Genomic DNA, 17,189 nt, shown 5'->3' on the forward strand with positions numbered 1-17,189 from the left:
GGTGGGCGCTGGCCTCTGTGCCGGGAGCCGTGGGCGCTGGCCTCTGTGCCGGGAGCCGTGGGCGCTGGCCTCTGTGCCGGGAGCCGTGTGCGCTGGTCTCTGTGCGGAGCCGTGGGCGCTGGCCTCTGTGCTCCTGCATCTCCCTTCTGCTCGGCGCTCTGCGGAGCACACCCAGCCCGGCGCCCCCACGCTGCATGTTGGTCACCCTGCCAGCGCCCACGTCCCCTCGCTCGGTGGAGTCCCTTCACTCCTGAACAGCATGCGCTGTTGTCATTGTTACGGTTTTCGTTGATTTGTTTTGGTCGTGGTAAGGTGCACAGGATGTAAAGTTTCCCATCTTAACTATTTTAAGCGCAGGATTTGGCGACAGCGAGCACGTGGCGCCACTGTGCGTTTCCAGGGCCCTTTCTCTTCTTAAACAGCAGCTCTGTCGCCACCAAACACCGGCTCCCACCCTGCACCCGAATCGCTGGGAGCCTCTGCTCTGCTCTGTCTGCACAAACGGGACAGCTCCAGGGCTGTCCAGGAGGAGTGGGCTCAGGGGGCAGTTGTCCCCCGGTGACGGGCTCACCGCACTGAGCATGTGCCTTAGGCTCATCTGTGCTGTCGCAGGGACAGGACAGCCTTCCTTTATTAAGGCCGAATGCTGTTCCTGTTTATGGACAGAGCACACTTTGTTTATCCGTTCATGGATGGACGCGGGGGTTGCTCCCACCTCTCGGCCACCATGATTCATGCGGCCGCACACGGTGTCTGTTTGAGCCCCTGCTCTCACCTCTCGTGGGTGTCTGCCAGGAAGGGAATCGGTGGCTCCTGTGTGAGTCTGAGGACCAGCCGCGCTGCGATCCTCGGGCTCTCCCGTTTCACCCGCTCCCACCAGCCTCGTGGGAGGGTCGTGTGGTTGTCTTTTGTGTCACTCTGACATTTCCTTGTATGACAAAAAGAGAAAGTAGGTACCGTATATTGCAAAGTCGTTCACAATGAGTTTGGCTGCAGAGCCCTGGGAGGCCCCTCCGCGGCTCCGGGCTGGCAGGTGGCCTGGGGCCTCCCCTGAGTGAGCGCTGGGGGCCTGCCCAGTCCGCACAGTCCTCCCAGGGGTGGGAGGTCTACTTGCCCAGTTCCTGGTTTCTGAGAGGACTTGTACTTTCTAAGAAGCCACGTCATGTCTTTCGGCATGGCTGTCTCGCTGATAAAAGACATGTCACCCTCTTTAGTTTATTTAGAAACGAGGTGCACAAAAGGGGCCTGTTTATTGGGAACCCCCAAGAGATCTCAAAGATCAATAATATCATTCTTAGGAAAGCAATTCCAAGACGAACTGTGGTTCTTACTTCTGTAAGTGGAAGCATCAGAATTAATTCTAAAAGTGTGATTTCAGGTTGTAGGGCGCCACACCTCTACTTTGCTCCTCTGTATTCTTTTATTTTCTTCTTCCTTAGTTTTTTCTTTCATATTTGGAGAAAAGATGTGCTTCTTTCTCTTCTTTTTCTTTTTTTTGTTCCTTTTGTCAGCAAAGCAACATTTATTGAGTGATAGTATAAAGCTCCCAAAGAAGGAGGGGACCCAAGAGGGTGCCTCCCTTTTTTTTGCTTCTTTCTCTTCTTTTATTCTCTACCTATTTAGGATATCGTAACTGACTTAATGCAGACATGGTTGTCTCAGATTATTACTTAGAGAGAACATGAAGAGCTAAACTGTGAAATCGTGATGTGCTGGTTTTTATGCCAGTGTCACTCTCGAAATGCCAAATGGCCTGTGGCTTTTTTTTTTTTTAATGGTCAAAAGTTTGGGCGGTTGTATTCTCTGCTCCTATAAGAAGCAATATAGTTAGGTGGCAACTTTCTTTACAAACGTTCTCTTTGCATGATTTCTTTAATTTCTGGGATGGAAAGTAACTCTCAAGGGCATTAGGTGCTCTAGTTTGACTCAAAGAATCACTGGGTGTTTTGATCAAGATCAGACAAGGTTTATGGTGATGTTATGGGCTGAACGTTTGTGTTCCCCTCCTAAGTCCCATGTCAAAGCTCTCACTACCCACAAGGTGATTTGGAGGTAGGGGCTTTGGGAGGTAATCAGGTGCTCATTAGCTCTTGAGGGTGGCACTCTGATGGTAGGATGAACGCCCTAGCAGAAGAAGAAGAGCCCCGAGAGCTCTTTCTGTCTACGCACACGTGTGCTGAGGAAGGCCTTGCGAGGGCACTGTGGGAAGGTCATATGCTGCAGCCCAGGATGTGGGCTTTCAACAGGGCTTCCCAGCCTCCAGAACAATGAGAAGTGCGTGCTTACGGTGTCGCTCACCCCGTCTATGGTATTTTCTTGTGGCAGCCGGAGCAGACCACGGCAATTGAGTTGTAGTGAACAAATTAAGGAGTCATCACTTCCCTCTGACCAAATCGTATGCTAATGGGAATGTTCAGGTCTTTCACAAGCTTCATTCCAGCTTGGCGCATGGAACACGGATTAGCACCATTGTGGCCTTGAGTTCTTCTGTTTGTGTTGTCCTCACACTGGGTTTCTACGGTCCGGCCCGATATGCGGGGACAGGAGGACTCGGTCGGCTCGGAACGGAACTCCAACCCTGTTCCTCTCTTGAGCAAAATCGTTTCACCTCCCCAAACTCATTCAGTGTTTTTGCTATGAGACATTTTCTAACATGAAGTTACACAGAGTAATAAAGTGAATTCCCGTACGTCAGTCCCTGGGTCCATGGGTGACAAGATTTCTGTACATTCACTTTGTCTCTCGCTTACTTTATTGGCTGAGTTATTTTAAAGAAAACTCCAAGGCATCAATTCCTTTCATGCCTTCGTTCCTTAGTATGCATTGCTGAAAGAAAGGATATTGTCTTTTATGATCACAACGTTAATATTACAGTTAAAAATTAATTTAAAAAATTAATAATTATTTGGTAGCAGTTCATATCAATCCACAATCCCATTTCCCGGATTGGCACTGACCTAATGTTTGTCACCTTTTAAAGGGGGAAAATGATGCAACCACCCGCACCCCCCGCCCCCGCCGCCTTTTCAGCTCTGAGCACCGCTACCTTCCTTCTCCAGACAGGAGGGCTTCCTTGTCTGCCGGGAAGACCTGGGTCCATCCTCCGTTGCCAGCAGCGAGGTCCCTGCGGCAAACGTCACAGTCTCCGAGGCGTCCTGTCTCCCAGACAGGGGACACACGTGGGAGGCATCTGTTTGGCAGTCACTGCCCTGCAAAGCCAGGGTCCCCCTCTCCACTGTCCCCCCTGCAGCCAGAGCTGTTTACTACTCGCCGTTTCCCTCCGGAGCCCCTGTGCTGCCCGCACCCGTCACCCCTGACGTTTTCTCTCTTAGCCCGTTCCCTCTCACACGTGCCTTAGGCGGCTTCTCTGCAGGGTTTTCTCATCCGTACAGCTCATGATCATAGATGAGCGTTCCTTCTGTGTCCTTTCCCTTTTCTCCCCCTGCCCCCCACTGTGGGCCTCAGTAGTCATATGTCCTTGTTCTTGTCATTCTTTCCTGTAACAGCAAAACCTCCAAGTACTGTACTCATGTGTCTGCCCCCGGGGTCCTGCGGCCCGTGACAGGGAACAGTGCGGCTTCTTCCTTTGGAAGCCTTCTTGGCGAAATCAGGTTTCCTGCGTGCTCTTCTCCCAGACTCTGACCCTGCTTCTGTGAAGTCACGTTCTGTTTGACACCGTGTCCTCTTTCCACTTGGGACGCCCGAAACATCGAGCCCATGGTGCTTCTGCGTGAGAGGAGCTCAGTGCTGCTGTCCTGACGGCTCTGGTTGCTGGCTCTGTGGCTGCTAGTCTGCACCGTGTGGACAGAAAATGTGTGTTCATTTTGTTCTTCTGTTTTACTCTATTTCTGGAGTGGGGGACAGGGAGGAGTGGGGGAGTGGCGGAGAGAAGGAGCGTCTTAAGCAGGCTCCATGCTCCGTGTGAAGCCTGACTCGAAGCTCGATCTCATGACCCCGAGATTGTGACCTGAGCTGAAATTGAAAGTTGGACACTCAACCCACTGGGCCCCCCAGACACCCCTCTTTATTTTACTCTTGAACAAAGAATGATTCTTGCTCCCTTTCTGAAGAAGAAATAAGGTCAGCCGAGCAGCAGACACATGGACCCGTTGACACCTTCTGTCTCCTGAGCACTCTTGACAAGTTCGTGGGGGACAGAAAAGATGACAAGACTCTCTCTCTTTAAGGAACTTGTACTCCAGTAAACTGTATTTTTAGCTGCTAAGCCTTAACCAGAATTTAAAGGCAAGATCAGTTACTATGTCACCACTTTAAAAACTTTTATGAGTTGCCCCTTTTGTCCAGGTCCAGAGAGACAGTGAGAATCTCATAGCGGTGAGCAACCCGGCCTCCACATTCTGATCTAAACGCGGTTTCACTCTAGAACAATCCAGGGCTGCTTGGAGAAATGGTTTGATTCTAGGTCTGGGCTGAAAATGAGCTAGAAGGAGGAAACCGTTGATGAATTTTGGGGTCTTATCTAAGGACACAGGAATGAATGTGAAGGGGCTCCCATGGGACAAAGACGGGGCAGTTGAACATCAGAAAGAGTGTGATAGCCATCAATGGCAATGCCAGATACATAAACCCACCGGTTTGTAGTGATACTGACGCGTGCATAACGCCCCGGTCACCTCTGGGGTGGTTCTCTACTGCAGTAAGTACCGGGAAAGCCTGTTCGCTGACTCTCCCGACCGGATCATTTGTGGTTCAGGGTAACCAATTGGTGGATGAGGGAAAAATCCTTCCTTAAAGACACATTCTGGGTTTTAGGTACAGAGAAATTAAAGAATTACAAAATCACCATTTTGTAATTGTTAATAAAATAACGAATCTGGGCAACAATGTGTAACATGCTCCAATCCATGAGGAGGGAAGTCCATGAGACCTTTCCCGTGGGTGGGCCATACCAGCAGTGGCCCCCGCGCATTTTACTCCGGAAACCTCACTGAACCGACCCGGAGCTGAGCAGCAGTGTGGGTCCTGTGCCCGGCAGAAGCTCCAGAAGGGTTAGGCGCTCTTGGTGGGAGTGTGATGAGAAGGGCAGGGGCAGGAGAGTGTGCTGATAACCTTCCCAGGAGCTGCGTCCGTCCCGGCGTCTCCTCCCGGGCTCCTGCGGCAGCAGAGGACCGCACTGCACCCGCGGGAGAATAAGAAGGGGTGGTCCGGCTGGAGCCCCCTGGCGCAGCGGGCGGGGAGGTACTGAGATGCGCGCCTGCTCGCCCGGTTTCCGCAGAGTCCTGACCGTGCCCGCAGCGGGCTCATCCCCCACGTGGACAATGAGCAGACCCAGAGGAGGGGCAGGAGCAGGGAGGCCGGGGCTTCCCTGGTGAGCGGGCCCAGCGGGAGGAGCCCGCCGTGGCTGCACCTTCCTGCCGGCCCTCCCGGCGTCGCTCGTCTTTTCTGCGGAGAAGCCAGTCTGCCGCTCAGCCGAGGAACGCACTGGCCTCGCGGGCGGCTCTGGGCTCCACAGGCAGGTTCATTGCTCCTTCCCCGTCTTTACCAAGAGGGCGTCCTTCAGCTGAGCGGGACGGCTGGCCTGGGAGCACTGCCTGTAGCTCAGGCAGGTTAGGTCGTTGGCACGCTGCGGGCTGGAGCCCTTCAGGAGACTGACCGTCTGTACGGCAAAGGCCACGTTTTTACTTAAGGGGTTTTGTTCATCTGGCCGAGGAGCCTGACTGTGTCGTGTCCGGAGCTAACTGTGAGTGCCCTCCTGGCCTCACACTCCCCGGAGAGTGGTGCTCAGGCACAGGAAATGCCTGGGCAGCCTCTGATCAGTTCAAATGTGTGTCCTTGGCACATATTTGCCATTTCTGGTCCCCATCTTCGAGGAGAGCTGGCCTCGCTGTTCTCTGGCGGTGCTGCCGCGCGTCTCCCAGTTCCCGCCGTCTCACTACACGCCGTGCGCACGCTTGTGGCCACTGCTCTTTCTTGCTTCGTCTCTTTCCGTCCCTGGTAGTTTCCTTAGAGGTGACGTCCCCTAAGGCACTCAAACGTCCCAGTGGAGCAGCTGAGCCATTCCTCTGAACCCGAGTCTGACTCCACTTACCCCAGGCCTCGCCGGGTGGGAGTGCTGTGTCCCTCTATGACCACGGTCCCCGAGCACCCCGCCTTTCCCCGCAGGACACGTTAGAGAAAATAGATGGAGTGAGCTCCCTTTCCCACCCGGCCCCCAGTCCCTGCTTCCCTTCATTCTTCTGAAGGGTCAGTGAGAAGACCACATGCGTGGGGCCAGCACAAGTTCTTGCAGAAGCCCTTTACCGGCTTGGTCTCAGCCTTCCCATTTGCAGACAGGGCATCATAATGCTCGTCTTCTGGAGTAATTACTCGTTTTGGGGTGTGGAACGTGCTGTTGAGCTCCGAGTGTTACGAAGTCCATGAGTACGTGTTGAGAGCATTTTGGGGACGGTAGGCGAGCATTCTCAGATCCTCTCTCCTTCCTCGCGAAGGGACGGGGGTAGGGCAGAGGCAGAGCAGAACGGTTTGACCTCACGAGGCTCTATTTTTGTACCAAAAATGTTGCTGTGGAGTTATTCCCTTCAATGTCTGTTATATAGATGGACTGTTAACTCCTTGGGGACAGGGCCTGGCATTTTGCTTCGTTCCGAGTAATTTGTGGAAAAGTATTTGTCTGGTGATAAAATATCCTGATTCTCCAGTCCTGCCGGCCCGTTGGCTTTCTTGGAATTTGGTAAGAATTTATTCTCTTGGGAAATGAAGTCTTCTACAAGACAGTAACTTCCTTTTTTCCTGTGTACCCCTAAAATGGAGCAGTTGCTAGTGATTATTTAAATAAAGTGACTAAAACTTCTGCTTTTTGTCTCTTGTGATCAGCGCCCCTTTATTTCTGTCAGAAGATTGGGCCCAAAGGACTGTCCTGGATTGTGTTAAGGATTTTATTTTGCTCAACCGCCCCGGCCCCCCAGGCCCCCAAAGCCCTCTAAGTTTTGTTAATTAACTTTTTTTTTTTTTTTTAATTTCTCTTCAGAGAAGAAAGATGTGACTCAGAGCCTGGAGAATTACACGTGCAAGTGCCCCGGGACAATGGAGGTCCTCGCGCTGCCCGGCGGCCCCACCCTGCCTCCGGTGCCCCTCACCAAACTCCCCATCGTCAGGTACGGCGGGCGGCCAGCGCAGACCGGGACCTTCACTGCTGCTGTGTGCTACAGACCTTTGCCATAAAAAAAAAATGTTCTTTATTTATTTGTGCATTTATTTAGAGTGGGGGAGTGGGGTGGAGGGAGAGAATCTTAAGTGCGGGCGCAGAGCCCGACATGGGGCTCCATCTCACAACCCTGAGACCATGACCTGAGCCGAAACCAAGAGTTGGGCGCTTAACGGACTGAGCCCCCCCAGACGCCCCAAGAGCTTCCATTATGGATTGGGCAGGTGTCTGGTTCGTTATCTCGTTACTTCTCCACAGTAGCACGAGGCCGTGTAGGTATTGTGTCCGCGAGACGCTTCGCCCGTGGTCACCAGCTTGTCAAGAGGCAGAGCTGGGTGCGGACCCTGTGTGCCAGTGCCTGGTTCCAGACCCCGCGTCGTGACCTCTGCGGTGAGGACGTGAGCCTGACCTTGCCTCTTCCACTTACAAGCTTCCAGTAGTTTCCTGAGTTCTCAGACTAGGCCCGGGCAGCACCGGAGTGGGTGTAGCTGCTCCTCTTTTCCGTGGGGCCTTTGCCAAGGCTTTGTCCTTTCCGTGCATGCTCGTGCTTTCAGACTCAGCCCAGGCCCCATTTTTAGGGAGCTTTTCCTGCTCCTTCCTCCTGCTGCCCTCCACCTGCCCTTGGTTAGAAGAGTCCTGGGATTTCCGGAGCACGTGCTGCTTCTTCCAGTGTCTGCCACTGTGTCCCATCCCTCCGCACAGCTCACAGGGTTGGAGGGAGTGAGGGCCCTCTGGCACATGCCAAGTGGGCACTTAAAAGGGTTTAGGACCTAATTTTATGATGATTTCAGAATTTCTGAAAGATTTGTTTGAAGACTGAAAGGAAGCCGTGGAATTGGACATTTTGCTGTTCACAGAGGTGCGTGACTAAAGACGTGACCACCTCGGAGACACTCCCGGCTTGGCGCGGTCTCTCCCGTGTTTCGCTCAGCTTTGTAGGACAGCTGGGAGGGCCCGCAGAGATAGGTAGCATCTGTTTGCTTAAGAAGTTTTAAAACCCATGGCATTAGGTTATTAGGAAAAGAACATGGAAAAGTCTGTGGTGTGGTGCTTGATAGCTGTGGGCGTGCTTTCTCCTTGCGTTTCGCTGGAGGCACGTGCGGCGCTGCCATATGACATGGTTTTGTTGTCAAGGTGAGGATCGTGTGCCCCTGAGAGGTGGGACAGAACATCGCTGTGCACAGAAGTCCCCAGCAGGCTACCCTTGAATTTTAAGATGTTCCAATGGACGTGCATGGAGTTCGTCGGGCACGGTTGGCGAGCTGCCCCATCCCAGAGCCCAGGCCGAGGCCTGAAGAGGGGCTCTTGCTTGACTTGGAATTTCTCAGAGCAGACCCGTAGCCGCGGTGTGGATGCCCTAGCAAGTATGCACTGCTTTTGTTTTGCCTTGTGCTTGCCTGTGGTGGATACAAACTGAGGAAGTCAGGGTCCTGGCTGGGCCTTTCTGTGTGTAAGACTTCACGTAGGATGTATTTGATTTGGGATTAAGGGCATGGTACATATTTTTAAAAATTGACGACTAGCAAAGCCTTAATTATTTTTCATCTTCATCATGACCTGGATCGTTGTGAAATTTAGGCAGCCTTGCACAATAGGAAATCCTGAACCTAAGAGAACATTCTAGGATTTTGATGCTGCGTCTAGATCCCGAAGCCGTCAGGACTTTTGTCAGTTGAGCTGGGTGGGTTGGTCCTGGCGGGTTATGCATAGGACTGAGGAGGAAAAGTGCCTTTTCTCCACAGGGAGACACCAGACGCAGCCCTAGATGGAAGTTAGAAACTTTGGGTTTAATTCTTGACTACTGTGTGGCCTTGGTTCTGTGAGCCTCAGTTTTGTAATCTTTCAAATGGGCTTGAAATTGCTCCTCATGGGACCATTAGTTTTGTTTTAGCTGAGCTGATACACACGAAAGCGTGACATGTGGTGGCGGTGCAGACTGAGCCCGCCGTAGATCTCAGTTCTCACCTTGGAGACCGTTTACGCCTACATTTTCATTGTTACTATTATCAATTTTTTTTTTTTTTTTAAGAGAGAGTGAGAGCACGTGAGTGGAGTGGGGAAGGACAGAGGGAGACAGAGAAGCCCAAGCAGATTCCACATCCAGCCCAGAGCCCCATGTGAGGTCGATCCCACTTGGAGTTCATGACCTGAGCTGAAAGCAAGAGTCAGAGGCTTAACGTACTGAGCCAACCAGGCGCCGCAGCACACCCGAGTTTTCCAACAGCGCACTGATTGATAAAGATACTGTGATGGTGACACTTTAATCCCTTAGCTGCCTACAAACTACAACAGATGGGCAGAAACATAATAGTCTGACATTTTGGCAAATACTATTAAATTTGTGGTGACCAGTGTTCTGGCAACGTATCTCTTTCGCTGTCTGGGTCTGCATGGCCCGTACCGAGAGCCGCCTCTGAACGACTAGCTGAGCCTGGCCAGAGTCCTGGTGTTTCCCGAGCCTGGCGTGGTCATGGACCATTTAAGAAAAACTGGTTTTATGTACTTCCCACCATGTGTAGACATGTTCTTAATGGTTCTTGGAGACTTTCAGCTACGAAAATACGCTCTCTCTGTCCCCGTGGCTTGCTGATTGCATCCATCCTGTCTGATCTCATTACAAACTAAACTGTCACTGCATGTGATCACGTGTAGGAAGCCAAGTGGACGGGCTCTTTACCGCATGGCAGAATTAGCGCTGCTGGCAAAGGGTAAGGAAATGCCTGTGGAAGCTTTGGAAAGTCCGTGTGTCTCACAGAACAGAACCCCACGTGCTTGCCCTGCGCGGCTCATGAGGCCACCTGTGGCCTGCTCTGTCTCCAGAGTTCATGTGAGCTCCCGTTCCTCTGGTGCCACCAGCCCCGCACACCTTGCAGAAGCACGAGGGTCCCAGAGTGTGGGACAGAGTTTTATTCCTTTGTTCTGTGTCCTCTTCTGCTTGAGGTGTCTCTGCTGCCCTGCCTCTGCCCACTGTGACTTAGTCATCCTTCGAGATTGGTTGAAGGACTGGCTCCTCCGTGAGGCCTGTTCCTAAGCCACCAGACAGGGATAGGTGCAGCTCCTGCGTGCTTTGCACGGTAACTCAGCTGCTGTTCGGCTCTGGATGAAGGGGCCCAAGCTCTTTCCATCCCCATGTGCGACCCTAGTGAGAAGGCGCTGCTGGGGGACCAGGAGGGAGGATGGCCCTTACTAAGGATGCAAGTGTGCTGGTGCCCCCATCTTGGACTTCCAGCCTCTGGAGCTGCGAGAAGGAAATGTTTGCTGTTCAAGGGCCCCCATCTTTGGTAATCAGTCGCAGCAGCCCGGGCTGATGCAGAGGAGTGCTTGAATGGCCTGGCTTGTCCCAGCTGTGCAGCGGGCGGTGTCTCACGTTGTGGGTGGTCTGGGCGCGCATCAGCCATGAGTGTGATTCCTCAGGAGCAAGCCCTTACGGAGTCGGGCAGCAGAGAACCCAGAGCTGCGCTGTCGTGTGCAGCAGCAAACAGAGAGGGCGGGTGTTCTGGAATGCCCACTGAGGCTGCCGGACCCACATGGCTGCCGGGGGCACACGGAGGCGGGCAGGCGCTCGGAGTCTGCGCGCTGTGCCCAGCGGCCCATGCTGCCTATGGGATTGCCGCCCTCCTCCCAGATCAGCCTAACTCATTTCTCTCTGCGGAGGGCCGTGCTGCACTGTGGCCTAGGATGGCGTTCCAAAGACTCAGGCCTCGAAACATGGACTGTATCGGTTTGATTGAAAAAACCCCGGCCAGGCATTGCGAGGAAGCGCTCGGCAATGTGTCTGTTTGAAGACCAAGCTTCTGGTGACTGTGATAACTCGTCACAGGACGAGTCGGTGGAAGAATGCCCACGGCCACGTGTCAGTGACCAGACCTGCTGTGTGGAATCGTCGGACACAAGCTGCCTTGATGGTGGTGGTGCCTCCTGGCTGCGGCTGTGGTTTTAGAAGAAATGGCTGGAGCTGTTGCTCCTGTTGAGGACTTTCCTAGTTTTGGGCAGTAAAACCATCTCGACAGCTTACAGGAGACACCTGCCCGCCTGTAGGCTTGGGGGCATGACCGGTGCTCACCCTGAAACGGTGTAAAGTCACCCTGGTGCAAGTTAACCAAAAGAAGGGGCCACAGTCCACCTCTGCTATGATTCTGTTTTGAAATTCAATGAATCAGATATTTATTGCGCGCCTGAGATGGGCTTGGCCCCGTGGGGAATGCTGGGGCTTCAGTCCTCGTCGAGCAAGAGCCAAGCTCACACTAGCCGGTCAAGCAGGAGGCCTCCAGACCCGTATATCCAGTTTCCGCTCGCCAGCGCGAGTGCATAGGACGTCCCGTTAAGACGAGAAGCTGTCTTATTTTATTCCTTCTAGAACTCTCCATAAAGTGGTAACGTACACAGAAGCAAGTAACGGTCATGTAGGCTGTTCATACATCGCAAGTTGTGAATTATTAAGGAAGAAATGGTGTGAAACTTAGACTTCATTTCCAGTGAACCCGTGGGGCTTTCCGGAGGGGGCACTGGAGGCGGGCTGAAGGGGCTTAGCTGGTTGGTTCTGATGAGCTAACACTGAGCTCCTTCAGTCTGGCAGAGAGCTCTAGAGTTAATGCGGGTATTTTAATGGGCAAGGACCAAACCCTTTGGTCAGAATGACCTCTGAGTAGCTTTCGAGTGGCTTTGGTGCTCTCATTTGTTTATTCTTAGCGAGTGAGCGCCCATGTGCACGAGCAGGGGGAGGGGCAGAGGGAGAGGGACAGTCCTCGGGCGGTCACCCTGCTGAGCACAGAGCTGAAGCAGGACCCTGAGATCACAACCTGGGCTGAGACCGCGGGAGCTGGATGCTTGACCGACAGAGCCTCCCAGACGCCCCAAAGAGTTAATTCTCAAGTCATGTCCGCACACAGCGTGGGGCTCCCACTCACAGCTGCACGATCGAGCATCACATGCTCTACCCCCTGAGCCCCGAAGTCAAACTTTTAAGTTGATTCTGTTATCTGAGTCAGGATGACAGGTATTTATTCAGAAAAGGGCTTAGAAGGCCGTGAGAGTTGGGGCGGTTTCCTTGGTTGATGAAACAGGACGGTCAGGCTCCCAGATCCCAGTCCGGGTGGGGCTCCCAGGACCTCCTCGGGTTCAGTGTGTCCAGAATCTTCCCTCCACGCCCTGACCTCCCCGACGGAGCTCACACTAGGCTTTGTGGGGATCATGAGAGGCGTGTGGTCCGGTCAGGAGTGAGAGCGGGCGCTCACACGTCACTGACCTGGTGGCGTGTGCGCTTGCCAGCCACGTCCTTCGTGCCAGGCCAGGTGTGGCCATGTGAGTCACGGCCCATCTGCGCAGTGATACCCCGCGGGTTCTTACGTATGTTTCTGCTGTGAGGAAGGTAGGTGGATTCAAAACCAAGGGAGAGGAGGTAAGCCAGTCTCCCCGACCCTCCTGTCGCCTCTGGGTGTTAGATCAGTCCCCCGGCCAGTGCTCCGCAGGGCCCCGCACGGTCCTGTCAGCCGCAGCCCGCTGAGCACAGCTGGCTGGCCTCCGACCGGCGGCCGTGTCCGAACCAGATCTCTCCAGGCAAGTCCTGCTTTGGACACTTGATCCCTGGAACTCCGCTTTCCCATAGTGGCTTCGCAGACTGAATGTGGTGTTACTGGTTCTGGGGGATCCATGCTGAAGGAGCTGTGTCCTGTAGGTCACGTGCCTTGTGTGATTATTTTTCTCATAGGATACATTTCATAAGAAGGTATTTGATGCTAAGTTTTGAGTTATGCGTGAACCCTGTGGCCGCTGTTGGGTTACTTTTTTGGCTTACCGTGGCTTTCATTCTGCAGGGACAGTATGACAGAAAGTGCCCCCTGCGGGCAGGCGGCCCCAAGAGAAGGGGTTGCACACCCTGGTTCTCCTGCCACACTGGCCCCCTCCCTTAGGAGGAGTGAGGAAGGGGCACCGTGAGGTCAGGACTGTCCCTCTGAGAATGTGGCAGCATGGAACCAGGGAACGGAGCTGTCCTCAGGTAGCCGGGCTTGTCCCTGTTTTATAGGTGGAAAGATTGAGGTGCAGGGGTGAAGCGGTCTGCGCCAGCCCCATACTGGGCGGGTCCTGTAGATGGTGGTCAGCGTCTGCGCACTCCCTAAATCCGCTTCTCGGGCCGACTGAACTGCCTGCCGGAGAGTGCCCCTGGGCTGGGCGTGTGCGGCCGGAGACCCACACCAGGCCTGCCGGCTCGGCTGGCTTCACGGTGTGCTTATCTTGGTCCCGGCGCAGCGCACGGGTGTTTTTGGCACACTTGCAAACGGCTGGGGTTGCAACTCTTAATACGAGCTGCTCAGGCTCGAGTTCAACGTTTTGAACGATTTGGGAGCTGAGTTAGAAATTCAACTTTTGGAGGCGCCTGCGTGGCCCAGTCGGTCGAGCACCCGGCTCTTGATTTTGGCTCGGGTCATGATCTCAGGGTTGCGAGATCCGGCCCTGTGTCAGGCTTCGCACTCAGCGGGGAGTCTGCTTGGGATTCTCTCCTCCCTCTGCCCCTCCCCACCGCTTGAGTGCGCACACTCTCTTGCTCTCAAGTAAAGGAAGAAATCCTAAAAAAAAAAATGCCAGGGCTGCCTGGGCGGCTCAGTCAGTGTCTACCTTTAGCTCAGGTCTGGGATCGAGCCCTAAGTCGGGCTCCCTGCTCGGTGGGGGGTCTGCTGCTTCCTCCTCCCACCCGTCCCCCTGCTCGTGCTCTCTCTCAGATAAATAAACAAACAATTAAATAAAATCTTAAAATTAAAACAACAACTCAACTCTTGGGCATTTATTCATTCAGTATTTACTGAGCTGTCTATCAAAGTATGGTACCAGGCACTGGGTGCCCAGGTGCCCCTGCCCTGGAGAGCTCACAGCTGAAGTGAAACAGGCAAGAGATTGTAAGTGATTCGGATCCTGTATGAAGAGAGCTTAGCGGAGGGGTGTGTGTGAAGACAAGGGAGTCAGAGCAGGTGAACAAGACGCAGTCCTTGGCTTCGAGGACTTTGGTTTGTAAGTACCGTCTGCTCCTGTGGATTTTTGTGGGAGATGGACGGGAGCCATGTGTGTGGCCATCAGTGATGGTCCAAGGAGGGGGCGGGGGGAGTTGTGAGCGACTGCTGAGGGCCGGCGAGGTGTGTGTGCTCAGGGCAGGACTGCCCCAGGTATCGGAGATCCCTCTGGCTGAGAGCGCAGTGCTTTGTGGATTCTGAAATGGGGTCTTTTAAAGTCAATATAGGTTAGCCTATGCCATGGCCAGAATATTGACCCTGAAATCAGAGAAAGATTAACCCTTACAACAAGGGCTTATGTCTCACTCACATGAAATTCAGTGCAAGCCGGACAGTTTTCCGGCTGATCCCAGGGCTGACCCTTGGGGCTCCTCAGTGTGTGAGAGTCTGCGTCCCTTTCTGCCCCGCCTTGTCCACATCTGACCTCCAGGATCACTGCGGTGGAGGGAGGAGATCTGGAGGACGGGGTGCTGCTTCAGAGCATTGTCTCCTGGTTGTGTGACGTTCCGTCGGGTGTAGGCACTGCACGGATGCTGACATTGCTCGCCATCACAGAGAGGCACATGCAAACCGCGAAGAACTACCTGTCGCACCTGTTGTGGCGGCGGTCATCTGGAAGTTGGGGGGAAGGGGCAGGGGACCTCGAGCAGTGCTGGGGGTGTCAAATCAGTCTGACCACTGTGGAGGTTCCTCAGCACATTAACAGGAACCCTACCCTGTGACCCAGCAATCCTGCTTCTTGGGTATGTGTCCAAAGGGAATGAAAACAGGGTCTCAGGAGATGTGTGCACCCCGTGTTTGTCCCAGCGTCGTTCATGATGGCCAAGTGTGGAAACAACGTCTGCCCGTCAGCAGATGAATGGATAACTATCTATATGAAAAAGGAGCACTTGGCTGCTCTGTTGGTGGGACATGTGGCTCTTGATCTTGGGGCTGTGAGTTTGAGCCCCATGTTGGGTGTAGAGAGGACTTAAGAAAAAAAAAAAAAAAAAAAACTAAAGAAAAAATGTGAAAAAAGGCATCCTGAAGGAGCTGAAAGGAAAATAAAATGAAAATTCCCGGGGGACATGCGTGACTCCCTTACCACCCCCTGGCCTTACCTGCCTGCAAGGAGGCTACACACACACAGGGCAGGAGCGCGGGCAGGGTCCCCGCTGGGCCACCCTGTGTCCCTGCCTCGGAACATTCCAGAACCTAACCCCGTTTGCCTCCCAGGTTTCAGCTGTCACCAGCTCCCAGCCGTGTGATTTGGGCAGTTTATTGTCTCTGTGGTGTCCGTGTCCTGACGGATGACGTGGAGGGTCGGTCATGGAAGCCAGGCGAGGAGGGTGGCTGGGATGTCTCGTTGACACTATGTGTACGAGGTGGTGAGCGGGGGCCCGCATGTGCTCCGGAGGCCCACATCCGTGAGTCCCAAGTAAACGGCCAACTGTTGGGGGTGTGAATGGCGATGAGCTCACCTCTGTGGCTGGGAGGGCAGTGTAAACACAGGCTGTGCTGATGCGGGGTCACCCTCGCTCTCCGTGTCGCAGACGGTGCTCTTTACCTCTGCACGGGGAGTCCTTGGCCCTTCTAGTCGGGGCTGCTCTCCTGTGTGCTGGGGGCGCGGCCGCCAGGAGGGAGGCATGCGGCGGGAGGAGAGAACCGGCCTTGCTGAGCAGTCCCTCCCGAGCCTGATGCGAACCCTTGCGGTAGCGTGCGAGGGAGGCCCCTGGGTGCGTTCTGTGGACGAGGAGCCCCAGGGTGGAAGGAGGCAAGGCGCTTGTGCACGGTCATACAGCTGGCGGGCCGTGTGGTGTGGACTTCGGCCTGGTCCTCGAGGCCTCCGGAGCCGGTCGGGGGAGCGGCTGCTGCCTGGGATGGTCCCGAGCGACCACGTGCAGCGATGCTCTGCTCTGTCCAGTCGAGCCAGAGTGCCTTTCCCTCTGCTGTGCCACGGACTGTTTTTCTGACACATGGTATTTGATAGTATTTGTGTCGAAACCATGCTAACAAGGCTGCTGAAGTACTTGTGTTGTGTTTGAAAACCCTAGGCGTGTGAAGCTGTTGAACCTTCCCGCCAGCCTCCGGCCACAGAAGATGAAAAGCCTGCTGGGTCAGAACGTGTCGACTAAGAGCCCGTTCATCTACTCACCAATTATCGCGCACAACCGCGGGGAAGAGCGGAACAAGAAGATAGGTAGGTGCCTTCCTCCTGGCTTTCCGGCTGTGCCGTGCCGCCTGGCCTCCAGCAGCTTTTCTAGATTCCGGTCCGTCCCCATGTGTCTGGATAAGCTCATCTCGGTTTACGCAGTTGCTGCCATTGTCAGAACTCTGGGCTAGATGTGATTTTTTAAAACCGATTCCGTCCAGGGTGAGTCTGCGGAAGTTCTAGAAAGTGGAAGACCTCTGTTAGCAGGACAACAGGAGAGGGATCATCGGAGCCCAGAGTGGCTTCAGGATCATCCGAGATCAGAGGGTGACTTGCCCTCAGACCAGCCTGGGGAACAGGAACGGTGTGACATTCTCTGTTGGCCCTTGTGGCCTAGGCCTTGTTTGCCTGGGAGCTGACAATGTCGATTCTGAGGGGTCTGGTGGTGCAGTGGGGGGTAGGTGGAGCCACGTTTTGGGGTAGAGCAGGAGCCCGCATGTATTCTTGAGACTCTAATGTGCTTTTCTGTGTGCCAAGCTCCCCACTGGGTCCCAGCCCTGCCCCCCTCCTCCCTCCCAGCAGACCCAGGGCTTGTGGCACCCACTCTGTCCTTCCCGAGGCCTGGCCTGTCCACAGGCCTCGTTCTTTGCCAGCTCCCGCTTCCTCCCGCTTCCTCCCGCTTCCTCCCCTGACATTTTGGGTGATGGTGCTGTTCACTGCCAGACGTGAGCCTGTGTGTCGCCGTGTCAAAGCGAAAGGGTTGAGAGGCCTGTCTCTGGTGGGTACTTGCCCGCTCTCTGAGCAGTTTCAGCACAAGACCCAAGAAGCTTTTGCTCTCTGCTTTTGAAGTGCAGTGCTTTCTTCTCCTCTTTCATTTCTACTCAGAACCCCG

General features: G+C 54.2%; 1 protein-coding gene across 2 annotated transcripts in view; it reads left to right on the forward strand.

Moving 5' to 3' along the window:
- LOC111146550 (trafficking protein particle complex 9) overlaps positions 1-17,189 on the forward strand; it is a 636,638-nt gene that overhangs the window by 134,505 nt on the left and 484,944 nt on the right. For both annotated transcript variants that reach the window (XM_022502135.1, XM_022502136.1), the window contains 2 exons: positions 6,989-7,115; positions 16,200-16,345. In XM_022502135.1, the coding sequence (XP_022357843.1) occupies positions 6,989-7,115; positions 16,200-16,345 (273 nt within the window). The remainder of the gene's footprint in view (positions 1-6,988; positions 7,116-16,199; positions 16,346-17,189) is intronic.

The sequence above is a fragment of the Enhydra lutris genome, unplaced genomic scaffold (genome assembly GCF_002288905.1).
Source record: "Enhydra lutris kenyoni isolate GAN:26980312 unplaced genomic scaffold, ASM228890v2 scaffoldscaffold14, whole genome shotgun sequence".
Taxonomy (NCBI): Eukaryota; Metazoa; Chordata; class Mammalia; order Carnivora; family Mustelidae; genus Enhydra; species Enhydra lutris.